The following is a 13,513-nucleotide window of genomic DNA, read 5'->3' as shown; positions in this document are numbered from 1 at the left end:
GGTGTTCTCAACTAGCCTACCTGGTTAAATAAAGGTGTTCTCAACTAGCCTACCTGGTTAAATAAAGGTGTTCTCAACTGGCCTACCTGGTTAAATAAAGGTGTTCTCAACTAGCCTACCTGGTTAAATAAAGGTGTTCTCAACTAGCCTACCTGGTTAAATAAAGGTGTTCTCAACTAGCCTACCTGGTTAAATAAAGGTGTTCTCAACTAGCCTACCTGGTTAAATAAAGGTGAAATATTATTTTTAAGTCATGTGTTTGGTTTTTGCCGATTTTTCCTCGTTTCATTCAGGCAATAGATGCCGATGCAGGGTCGCCCAATAACATCATTGAGTATTCCATCATGCAAGCTGAGCCGAACAACATCTTCGACATCAACGCAGAGACTGGAGAGATCAACCTGAAGTCCTACATCAAGTCCATGGAGATCGTGCAGAACATCACCAAGCAGAAGGACTGCAGGTGGTCTCTGGTGGTCCAAGCCCGGGACCGAGGGTCTCCGTCCTTCAGCACTACCGCCGTGGTCATCATCGACATCATTGAGGCGGTAAGTTCAATGTTTCCTGACCTTAACCCTAACCGTAGAGTTATATCCCTAACCTAAACCTAAACCTAATTCTAACCTTAACCTATCTCTAACCCTAACTGTAGAGTTAGAAACTTAACCTAACTCTAACCTAAACCTAAACCTAATTCTAACCTTAACCTATCTCTAACCCTAACTGTAGAGTTAGAAACTTAACCTAACTCTAACCTTAACCTAACTCTAACCTTAACATAACTCTAACCTTAACCTAACTCTAACCTTAACCTAACTCTAACCTTAACCTAACTCTAACCTTAACATAACTCTAACCTTAACCTAACTCTAACCTTAACCTAACTCTAATCTTAACATAACTCTAACCTTAACCTAACTCTAACCTTAACCTAACTCTAACCTTAACCTAACTCTAACCTTAACATAATTCTAACCTTAACCTAACTCTAACCTTAACATAACTCTAACCTTAACCTAACTCTAACCTTAACCTAACATAACTCTAACCTTAACCTAACTCTAACCTTAACATAATTCTAACCTTAACATAATTCTAACCTTAACCTAACTCTAACCTTAACATAATTCTAACCTTAACATAATTCTAACCTTAACCTAACTCTAACTTTAACCTAACTCTTACCTTAACCTAACTCTAACCTTAACATAACTCTAACCTTAACCTAACTCTAACCTTAACCTTATCCTAACTCTAATCTTAACATAACTCTAACCTTAACATAATTCTAACCTTAACCTAACTCTAATCTTAACATAACTCTAACTTTAACCTAACTCTAACCTTAACATAACTCTAACCTTAACCTAACTCTAACCTTAACCTTAACCTAACTCTAACCTTAACCTAACTCTAACCTTAACCTAACTCTAACCTTAACCTAACTCAAACCCTAACCATAGAGTTACAACCCTAACCTAAACCTAAACCTAATTCTAACCTTAACCTATCTCTAAACCTAACTGTAAAGTTACAAACTTAACCTAACTCTAACCTTAACATAACTCTAACCTTAACCTAACTCTAACCTTAACCTAACTCTAACCTTAACATAAATCTAACCTTAACCTAACACTAACCTTAACATAACTCTCACCTTAACCTAACTCGAACCCTAACCTTAACCTAACCTTAACCATAACCTAACTCTAACCTTAACATAACTCTAACCTTAACCTAACTCTAACCTTAATATAACTCGAACCTTAACCTAACTCGAACCTTAACCTTAACCTAACCATAACCTTAACCTAACTCTAACCCTAACTGTAGAGTTATAAACTTAACCTAACTCTAACCTTAACATAACTCTAACCTTAACATAACTCTAACCTTAACATAATTCTAACCTTAACCTAACTCTAACCCTAACCTTAACCTAACTCTAACCTTAACCTAACCTTAACATAATTCTAACCTTAACCTAACTCTAACCCTAACTGTAGAGTTATAAACTTAACCTAACTCTAACCTTAACCTAACTCTAATCTTAACCTAACTCTAACCTTAACATAACTCTAACCATAACCTAACTCTAACCTTAACCTAACTCTAACCATAACCTAACTCTAACCTAACCTAACTCTAACCATAACCTAACTCTAACCTTAACATAACTCTAACCTTAACCTAACTCTAACCTTAACCTAACATAACTCTAACCTTAACCTAACTCTAACCTTAACATAATTCTAACCTTAACCTAACTCTAACCTTAACATAACTCTAACCTTAACCTAACTCTAACCTTAACCTTATCCTAACTCTAATCTTAACATAACTCTAACCTTAACATAATTCTAACCTTAACCTAACTCTAATCTTAACATAACTCTAACTTTAACCTAACTCTAACCTTAACATAACTCTAACCTTAACCTAACTCTAACCTTAACCTTAACCTAACTCTAACCTTAACCTAACTCTAACCTTAACCTAACTCTAACCTTAACCTAACTCAAACCCTAACCATAGAGTTACAACCCTAACCTAAACCTAATTCTAACCTTAACCTATCTCTAAACCTAACTGTAAAGTTACAAACTTAACCTAACTCTAACCTTAACATAACTCTAACCTTAACCTAACTCTAACCTTAACCTAACTCTAACCTTAACATAACTCTAACCTTAACCTAACTCTAACCTTAACATAATTCTAACCTTAACATAATTCTAACCTTAACCTAACTCTAACTTTAACCTAACTCTAACCTTAACCTAACTCTAACCTTAACCTAACTCTAACCTTAACCTAACATAACTCTAACCTTAACCTAACTCTAACCTGAACATAATTCTAACCTTAACATAATTCGAACCCTAACCTTAACCTAACCCTAACCATAACCTAACTCTAACCGTAGAGTTATAACCCTAACCCTAATCTAACCGTAATGCTGACCCAATGTTCCCTCTAAGATGCAGCTCCCCATGACTGCCACTTAGAAATATCAGTCCACAGAGAGATGCAGGAGATAGAATTTTCACTCAACTTTCTAGAGCACGATCGACTGGTCCATCTCCTAAGCATTCCTAGTCGATCGCCAAACGTTTCTGTAAAAAAACAAAACAATGATAAAGCCTTGTATTCCTTTTTAATGATTTAGTCTTGTGCTGTCGGTGGTACTTGGTGCACCTGATTCAGCTGCCCTGCGCGCTGGCTAGGAGAACTGTTGCCATTTTGAACATGTCTTATGTCTGAAGGTAATAACTGCCGTGTCTGGTGGGCCCAGAGAGCAAATCAAGTGCACTATAAACCTACCGCTGGCCAATCGGATGTCTCAGATGACCGTGTCTGGTGGGCCCAGAGAGCAAATCAAGTGCACTATAAACCTACCGCTGGCCAATCGGATGTCTCAGATGACCGTGTCTGGTGGGCCCAGAGAGCAAATCAAGTGCACTATAAACCTACCGCTGGCCAATCGGATGTCTCAGATGACCGTGTCTGGTGGGCCCAGAGAGCAAATCAAGTGCACTATAAACCTACCGCTGGCCAATCGGATGTCTCAGATGACCGTGTCTGGTGGGCCCAGAGAGCAAATCAAGTGCACTATAAACCTACCGCTGGCCAATCGGATGTCTCAGATGACCGTGTCTGGTGGGCCCGGAGAGCAAATCAAGTGCACTATAAACCTACCGCTGGCCAATCGGATGTCTCAGATGACCGTGTCTGGTGGGCCCAGAGAGCAAATCAAGTGCACTATAAACCTACCGCTGGCAAATCGGATGTCTCAGATGACCGTGTCTGGTGGGCCCGGAGAGCAAATCAAGTGCACTATAAAACTACCGCTGGCCAATCGGATGTCTCAGATGACCGTGTCTGGTGGGCCCGGAGAGCAAATCAAGTGCACTATAAACCTACCGCTGGCCAATCGGATGTCTCAGATGACCGTGTCTGGTGGGCCCGGAGAGCAAATCAAGTGCACTATAAACCTACCGCTGGCCAATCGGATTTCTCAGATGACCGTGTCTGGTGGGCCCAGAGAGCAAATCAAGTGCACTATAAACCTACCGCTGGCCAATCGGATGTCTCAGATGACCTTGTCTGGTGGGCCCAGAGAGCAAATCAAGTGCGCTATAAACCGCTGGCCAATCGGATGTCTGCAGTGACGTGAGCAGGCATAAAATAAATCTACAGCAAAATTGAGACTTCAAAACGTTTAAAACCACGACTAGAGAGAGACTGTCAACAAATACAGCAAAAGAACTGTTGTTTTTATACTTTCTACAAGAGTCCAAAATATGTACATTTCTAGATGTCTTTGAAAAGCCAGTCAGGTAAATAACTGATTATTATTATTTATTTTTTTAAACTTAAAGTGGCAGTGTTTTATTTTGAGACAGGCTTGAATAAGCTCAGTAGCCAATAGGCAGAGGGGAGCATAATGTGTCTGACTCTGTAATAATGCTATGGGAATGATAATGCATTTTATTTTGTAAAGTGGTATTTTGCATCGAACAACACAACAACATTTTCAGTCACCTCCGTGTCTGAAGGACACGTAGATAAACAGGTTAATGTGAAGCCCTGCATGTTATCTGGGAATGTAGGCTTACATTGAACACCACACATTGGCAGCTACTGTAGGCTGAATGATAGAACAGCTATTTCCATGTTAACATATTATGGGATGCATTTTCTCCATAGTTTTTGATGGTAGGCCACTCTGGTAGGCCCTACATCACGATCAAATAGCCACAGCAGCCTACTTGACCACTGTTAAAACTGTAACTTATTACAGGACATGGGTGTTTACAGGACATGGGTGTTTACAGGACATGGGTGTTTACAGGACGTGGGTGTTTACAGGACGTGGGTGTTTACAGGACGTGGGTGTTTACAGGACATGGGCGTTTACAGGACATGGGCGTTTACAGGACGTGGGTGTTTACAGGACGTGGGTGTTTACAGGACGTGGGTGTTTACAGGACATGGGTGTTTACAGGACGTGGGTGTTTACAGGACGTGGGTGTTTACAGGACATGGGTGTTTACAGGACGTGTTTACAGGACGTGGGTGTTTACAGGACGTGGGTGTTTTACAGGACGTGGGTGTTTACAGGACGTGGGTGTTTACAGGACGTGGGTGTTTACAGGACATGGGTGTTTACAGGACGTGGGTGTTTACAGGACGTGGGTGTTTACAGGACGTGGGCGTTTACAGGACATGCGCGCTGGAAGTTGCACAGAAGTTTCACAACGCTCAAGTTTGTGCTCAGCAGACCTGAAATTATCTCTGGGTCAATTTATTTTTTTGCTGACTATGGCTGTGGTGAGCATCGGCATCACTGGGTTGTAAAGAGTTTAAACCTACGTTACCTAACCCTTACCTTAACTATCCCAAACCCTTACCACAGCCTTCTAACCTTAACTAACCCAAACCCTTACCATAGCCTTCTAACCTTAACTAACCCAAACTCTTACCATAGCCTTCTAACCTTAACTAACCCTTACCATAGCCTTCTAACCTTAACTAACCCAAACCCTTACCATAGCCTTCTAACCTTAACTAACCCAAACCCTTACCATAGCCTTCTAACCTTAACTAACCCTTACCATAGCCTTCTAACCTTAACTAACCCTTACCATAACCTTCTAACCTTAACTAACCCAAAACCTTACCATAGCCTTCTAATCTTAACTAACCCAAACCCTTACCATAACCTTCTAACCTTAACTAACCCTTACCATAACCTTCTAACCTTAACTAACCCAAACCCTTACCATAGCCTTCTAACCTTAACTAACCCTTACCATAACCTTCTAACCTTAACTAACCCAAAACCTTACCATAGCCTTCTAATCTTAACTAACCCTTACCATAACCTTCTAACCTTAACTAACCCTTAGCATAGCCTTCTAACCTTAACTAACCCTTACCATAGCCTTCTAACCTTAACTAACCCTTACCATAGCCTTCTAACCTTAACTAACCCAAAACCTTACCATAGCCTTCTAATCTTAACTAACCCTTACCATAGCCTTCTAACCTTAACTAACCCAAACCCTTACCATAGCCTTCTAACCTTAACTAACCCAAACCCTTACCATAGCCTTCTAACCTTAACTAACCCAAACCCTTACCATAGCCTTCCAACCTTAACTAACCCAAACCCTTACCATAGCCTTCTAACCTTAACTAACCCAAACCCTTACCATAGCCTTCCAACCTTAACTAACCCAACTACTTAACATAGCCTTCCAACCTTAACTAACCCAACTACTTAACATAGCCTTCTAACCTTAACTAACCCAAACCCTTACCATAGCCTTCTAACCTTAACTAACCCAACTACTTAACATAGCCTTCCAACCTTAACTAACCCAACTACTTAACATAGCCTTCCAACCTTAACTAACCCAACTACTTAACATAGCCTTCCAACCTTAACTAACCCAACTACTTAACATAGCCTTCTAACCTTAACTAACCCAACTACTTAACATAGCATACTTTAAACAGTTTACTATACTAACAACTATACTGAAGGAACAAACATGTCATTTAAAAATAAAAAACAAGTCATTTAATTTCAGGCCCAGTGTCTATTTGAGTTCCTTTGTCAGAAGAACAGAATAATCTCTCACATCAACCAGGGAGACCCAGTAGCTGTCAATGCAGTGCTTTGTGAACCTGTCACAGGAACTTAATCCTCATCAGAAACATGCTAGTGAACAGATGGAACAGACAGTTCTGATGAGCCCACCGGGCAGGGCACCATGTAGGGAATAGGTTGTAATTTGGGTCACATCCTAAGCCTCGATGATCAACAGTCACAGCAGGCTGGGATGAATGGATCAGCGTCAAACGCATATATCGTAATATCATACAGTGGGGAGAACAAGTATTTGACAAACTGCAGATTCTGCAGGTTTTCCTACTTACAAAGCATGTAGAGGTCTGTAATTGTTTATCATAGGTACACTTCAACTGTGAGAGACGGAATCTAAAACAAAAATCCAGAAAATCACATTGTATGATTTTTAAGTAATTAATTAGCATTTTATTGCATGACATAAGTATTTGATCACCTACCAACCAGTATGAACTCTGGCTCTCACAGACCTGACAGTTGTTCTTTAAGAAGCCCTCCTGTTCTCCACTCATTACCTGTATTAACTGCACCTGTTTGAACTCGTTACCTGTATAAAATACACCTGTCCACACACTCCAACTTCTCCACAATGGCCAAGACCAGAGAGATGTGTAAGACATCAGGGTAAAATTGTAGATCTGCACATGGCTGGAATGGGCTACAGGACAATTTTAATTTATTTTACCAGGCAAGTCAGTTAAGAACAAATTCTTATTTTCAATGATGGCCTAGGAACAGTGGGTTAACTGCCTGTTCAGGGGCAGAACGACAGATTTGTACCTTGTCAGCTCAGGGGTTGCAACCTTCCGGTTACTAGTCCAACACTCTAACCACTAGGCTACCCTGCCGCCCCAATAGGCAAGCAGCTTGGTGAGAAGGCAATAACTGTTGGCGCAATTATTTGAAAATGGAAGAAGTTCAAGATGACGGTCAATCACCCTCGGTCTGGGGCTCTATGCAAGATCTCACCTCATGGGGCATCAATGATCATGAGGAAGGTGAGGGATCAGCCCAGAACTACACGGCAGGACCTGGTCAATGACCTGAAGAGAGCTGGGACCACAGTCTCAAAGAAAACTATTAGTAACACACTACGCCATCATGGATTAAAATCCTGCAGCGCACGCAAGGTCCCCCTGCTCAAGCCAGCGGATGTCCAGGCCCATCTGAAGTTTGCCAATGACCATCTGGATGATCCAGAGGAGGAATGGGAGAAGGTCATGTGGTCTGATGAGACAAAAGGAGTGGCTCCGTAAGAAGCATCTCAAGGTCCTGGATTGGCCTAGCCAGTTTCCAGACCTGAACCCAATAGAAAATCTTTGGAGGGAGCTGAAAGTCTGTATTGCACAGCGACCGCCCCGAAACCTGAAGGATCTGGAGAAGGTCTGTATGGAGGAGTGGGCCAAAATCCCTGCTGCAGTGTGTGCAAACCTGGTCAAGAACTACAGGAAACGTATGATCTCTGTAATTGCAAACAAAGGTTTCTGTACCAAATATTAATTTCTGCTTTTCTGATGTATCAAATACTTACGTCATAAAATAAAATGCAAATTAATTACTTAGAAATCATACAATGTGATTTTCTGGATTTTTGTTTTAGATTCCGTCTCTCACAGTTGAAGTGTACCTATGATACAAATTACAGACCTCTACATGCTTTGTAAGTGGGAAAACCTGCACAATCGGCAGTGTATCAAATACTTGTTCTCCCCACTGTATATGCCTGTTAACAGATGTTTTTATCCAGTAGAGTGAGTACATACTTCATTGGCGCATCTATGAGCTTCCTGTGGGAATTAAACCCCCAACGTTGGTGTTTCTGAACCCATGCTTTCCCCCCCCAACTGAGCCACAAAGGACCACCTGCAGTCATCATGTTGTTACTGTTATAGAGATAGTCTGTCTGAGGCTCCTCTGTCAGTACTGTTACTGTTATAGAGATGTAGTCTGTCTGGAGCTCCTCTGTCAGTACTGTTATAGAGATGTAGTCTGTCTGAGGCTCCTCTGTCAGTACTGTTATAGAGATGTAGTCTGTCTGGGGCTCCTCTGTCAGTACTGTTATAGAGATGTAGTCTGTCTGAGGCTCCTCTGTCAGTACTGTTATAGAGATGTAGTCTGTCTGAGGCTCCTCTGTCAGTACTGTTACTGTTATAGAGATGTAGTCTGTCTGGAGCTCCTCTGTCAGTACTGTTACTGTTATAGAGGTGTAGTCTGTCTGGAGCTCCTCTGTCAGTACTGTTATAGAGATGTAGTCTGTCTGAGGCTCCTCTGTCAGTACTGTTACTGTTATAGAGGTGTAGTCTGTCTGAGGCTCCTCTGTCAGTACTGTTATAGAGATGTAGTCTGTCTGAGGCTCCTCTGTCAGTACTGTTATAGAGATGTAGTCTGTCTGGGGCTCCTCTGTCAGTACTGTTATAGAGATGTAGTCTGTCTGGAGCTCCTCTGTCAGTACTGTTATAGAGATGTAGTCTGTCTGGGGCTCCTCTGTCAGTACTGTTATAGAGATGTAGTCTGTCTGAGGCTCCTCTGTCAGTACTGTTACTGTTATAGAGATGTAGTCTGTCTGGAGCTCCTCTGTCAGTACTGTTATAGAGATGTAGTCTGTCTAAGGCTCCTCTGTCAGTACTGTTACTGTTATAGAGATGTAGTCTGTCTGGAGCTCCTCTGTCAGTACTGTTATAGAGATGTAGTCTGTCTGGAGCTCCTCTGTCAGTACTGTTATAGAGATGTAGTCTGTCTGAGGCTCCTCTGTCGGTGCTTGGATCATCCATGTCTGACCTCACTGCTTGCCTACATGCTTTGGACCCTAAAATGGTGAATGTTTAAAATGTTTGATAATCTAGTCCCGTGATTAAAAGTATTTCTCTTTGTGCTTTTTTACAGACTCAAATCAATGGGCCTCTGGCAGACTTTTTATTGCAAAGTAGGGACAACCCAATGAAGGCCCTTGGCATGGTCGCTGGTGTCATCAGCATATTGGTAGGGATCACTGTCTTGATCTCCACGGCTACGTTCTTGCGCAACACCAAGTCCAACAGGATAATGCCGGCACGTCGCATCGTCATCAGACGGAGACCGCCAAGGGACCGCAAGCCGTGGACTTTTAACGTACCGTTCCGTGGTAGCGGAAATGACTCGTCAAACAAGTTCATTGTAGGCGACCAGGAAGCAGGGAGTGTCAACGTAAACCTCAACAACAAAGGCGGCCCCCGGTGCTCCAGGTCAAAACCCAAGCCTACGCCCCCTAGAGCTCCCTGCCTGCCCCCTCCATCCTGCCCTCCTCCATCCTCCAACCCCAGGCCCAGTGAGAGGCCCCGGCACTGGGCAGCAGTGCCCACCGTCTCTGGGGGCCTGACCTCCACTGGTTCCAGGAGATCCAGCCCGAGCAGGGAGATCAACATCAGCTCTGACACTTCTAGGATCCCCGTCAGCTCAGCCCTGGTCTCTGAACTCAAAATGAGACTAGAGCAGAAAATCATTGAGAGCAACTCAAGCTATTATTAAATCTGATTGTTGTAGTGTGTTTTCACTCTAACCAATCTGTCAGTAATTGTCTCGACTTCTGAAAGTTACTCAGTCCTAGGATTGTAAAACTGCAAATGTAAAGGAAGGTTGAGGACAGCATGTTCATTTCCTTTAAAATGTTATTGACGACACAATTTCAAAGCAAGTCCTTTGTCAAAGCAATGTTGCAACACATTTTATTGAACCTATTTAATCCAACCACTTCTACACGTGTTCTTAAAGATGTTAACATCACGTTGGATACTTGGGCCCTGGTCCAGAATAGTGCAGTATTTAGGGAATAGGGTGCCTCTTGGGATGCACCCTCTGTCATCCAGCATTAGAAATACCTAGACATGTTTCTGCGCTGCCATCTTGAAGATCGTGTAATGGGATCCCTGTTAGATAAATCTTTTGCATTGCTGCCATCTTGAGGGAAACAACATGTTAACAAGAATGTCCGAGGGGGAACTACTGAGCCATGTCTGAGGGAAGGATTACTGAGCATTTATGTGTATACAGAACTGAACGTGTGTTCCTGACATTTCCTGAAAAGTTGTATTTTATTTGCCTAAGATCATGCAATGTTTTCATTAATAGTGCTATAATATAGAATACGGATTAATGTGTAAACTATGTTGCCTGGCAAATGTACTCACTTTGACTTGTGCATCAAAGTGATAATGCAGCTAACGGTATATAAAGACTATAGTATAGCTATAAAATATGAGATATTCTTGACAGGATAAATGCCGTTGCTTTTAAACATGAAGTGCTCATAGACCTCTGAAGTGACATTCTTTTTTTTTTTTTTTTTTTTTCAATTTAAAGTTTTATTTCTTTAGTGTTTCAATCAACCAACAAAACACATTCCACATTCACAGATGTGACAGACAAAATACATTAAAAAAACAACTGACAAATAATAATAAAAAAAACTGTAAAAAAATAAAATAAATAAACTTGCAGCAGCACTATCAAGGTTCTTGTTAGCTATTTCCAACCTTAACTGAGAAGACGAGCAAATAATTTGTTTTAACAGCACCTTACACAATATGTATCTGCTCATTTCCCCTAATCACCCCATTCACTCTGTCCAGTTTGAAATATAGTTGAGTCGTGGAGACCAGAGTCTATCAAACTTGGTTCTGTTTCTTGCGGAGGTCATACGTGAGCTTTTCAAGAAGAAAGTCAACAATCTGGTCAGTCCACATGTTAAATGTAGGAGAAGTATTAGTGTAGTGACATTCTAATGGTGTTGGTCATATTTTGAAGTAGAGAAGATTCTGAAGCTCTTGTTTCAAATCACTTGCTTTTTCTTCTTAAATGCTTTTGCATTTCTAAAGGGTAATCTTTTAATTGGGTGGATTACTGTTGGATTGGTGTTGGATTGATGTTGGATTGGTGGTGGATTGGTATTGGATTGGTATTGGATTGGTGTTGGATTGGTGGTGGATTGGTGTTGGATTGGTGTTAGATTGGTGTTGTATTGGTATTGGATTGGTGGATTGGTGTTGGATTGGTGTTGGATTGGTGTTGGATGGGTGGTGGGTTGGTATTGGATTGGTTACTGGATTGGTATTGGATTGGTGGTGGATTAGTGTTGGATTGGTGGATTGGTGGTGGATTGGTGTTGGATTGGTGGTGGATTGGTATTGGATTGGTGTTGGATTGGTGGTGTATTGGTGTTGGATTGGTGGTGTATTGGTGTTGGATTGGTGTTGTATTGGTGTTGGATTGGTGTTGTATTGGTGTTGGATTGGTGGTGGATTGGTGTTGGATTGGTGGTGGATTGGTGTTGGATTGGTGGTGTATTGGTGTTGGATTGGTGTTGTATTGGTGTTGGATTGGTGGTGGATTGGTATTGGATTGGTGGTGTATTGGTGTTGGATTGGTGGTGGATTGGTATTGGATTGGTGGTGGATTAGTGTTGGATTGGTGTTAGATTGGTGTTGGATTGGTGTTGGATTGCTCATTTAACTGAAGGGATCTTTTTGTTGCTTCAGTCAATAAACTGTAGAAATCAGTCACCCTAGATTAGGCAGATTAGCTAATAATTTATTTACACGTGAGTCAATATAATCACTGTTTCTCAAAATTGGCCATAAACTTGGTCAGGATTTTTAAGCATTCACTTCCACGCTGTGTACAGTATGTACACACTTTATGAAAATGTTTTGGATACATAATAATCAAATAGTTTCTGTGTATGTACTGTATGTATGCTGTATAACACATGCCTGTCCCTTTAGGTGAAAACTTTATATTGTCTTTATATTTATCATTTTGAATAAATATTTGAAAAATAATTATATTATGTGGGGATCTTGTTTGTTCTTATGAACTAGATTTAAGTTTCAGAAAACAATAAATTAAAACTAGAACTACAGAAATATGTTTGTGGGAGTGTACTGAGATATCAAACGGGCTGGACGATTATTTTCTCATTAAACATCTTGGGAAAAAAAACAATCAATGACTCCTCCATCATTAACACAAAGGAAAAACATCATGATTTATTGAAATAGTAACCAAGAAAAACAAATTGGTACAATTTAAGGCCATGTGGCAAACAATAATGGTACTACACTAGGGATGGAGGAGTGACCAGGCAGGTACTAGGGATGGAGGAGTGACCAGGCAGGTACTAGGGACGGAGGAGTGACCAGGCAGGTACTAGGGATGGAGGAGTGACCAGGCAGGTACTAGAGATGGAGGAGTGACCAGGCAGGTACTAGAGATGGAGGAGTGACCAGGGAGGTACTAGGGATGGAGGAGTGACCAGGCAGGTACTAGGGATGGAGGAGTGACCAGGCAGGTACTAGGGATGGAGGAGTGACCAGGCAGGTACTAGAGATGGAGGAGTGACCAGGCAGGTACTAGGGATGGAGGAGTGACCAGGCAGGTACTACAGTAGGGATGGAGGAGTGACCAGGCAGGTACTAGGGATGGAGGAGTGACCAGGCAGGTACTACAGTAGGGATGGAGGAGTGACCAGGGAGGTACTAGGGATGGAGGAGTGACCAGGCAGGTACTAGGGATGGAGGAGTGACCAGGCAGGTACTACAGTAGGGATGGAGGAGTGACCAGGCAGGTACTACAGTAGGGATGGAGGAGTGACCAGGCAGGTACTACAGTAGGGATGGAGGAGTGACCAGGCAGGTACTAGGGATGGAGGAGTGACCAGGCAGGTACTACAGTAGGGATGGAGGAGTGACCAGGCAGGTACTAGGGATGGAGGAGTGACCAGGCAGGTACTAGGGATGGAGGAGTGACCAGGCAGGTACTACAGTAGGGATGGAGGAGTGACCAGGTAGGTACTAGAGATGGAGAAGTGACCAGGCAGGTCTG

The 13,513-nt window shown here is 42.0% G+C and overlaps 1 protein-coding gene across 1 annotated transcript in view; it reads left to right on the top strand.

Moving 5' to 3' along the window:
- Positions 1-12,474, top strand: part of LOC115126539 (cadherin-related family member 1-like) — a 50,435-nt gene extending 37,961 nt beyond the window's left edge. Inside the window, exons 15-16 of the mRNA XM_065002694.1 lie at positions 294-548; positions 9,542-12,474. Coding sequence (XP_064858766.1) covers positions 294-548; positions 9,542-10,162 — 876 coding nt within the window. The 3' untranslated portion in view covers positions 10,163-12,474. The remainder of the gene's footprint in view (positions 1-293; positions 549-9,541) is intronic.
- The last annotated feature ends 1,039 nt before the right edge of the window (positions 12,475-13,513 follow it).

This window comes from Oncorhynchus nerka, linkage group LG16 (genome assembly GCF_034236695.1).
Source record: "Oncorhynchus nerka isolate Pitt River linkage group LG16, Oner_Uvic_2.0, whole genome shotgun sequence".
In the NCBI taxonomy this organism is placed as follows: Eukaryota; Metazoa; Chordata; class Actinopteri; order Salmoniformes; family Salmonidae; genus Oncorhynchus; species Oncorhynchus nerka.
This window is presented reverse-complemented; position numbering and strand designations above follow the sequence as displayed.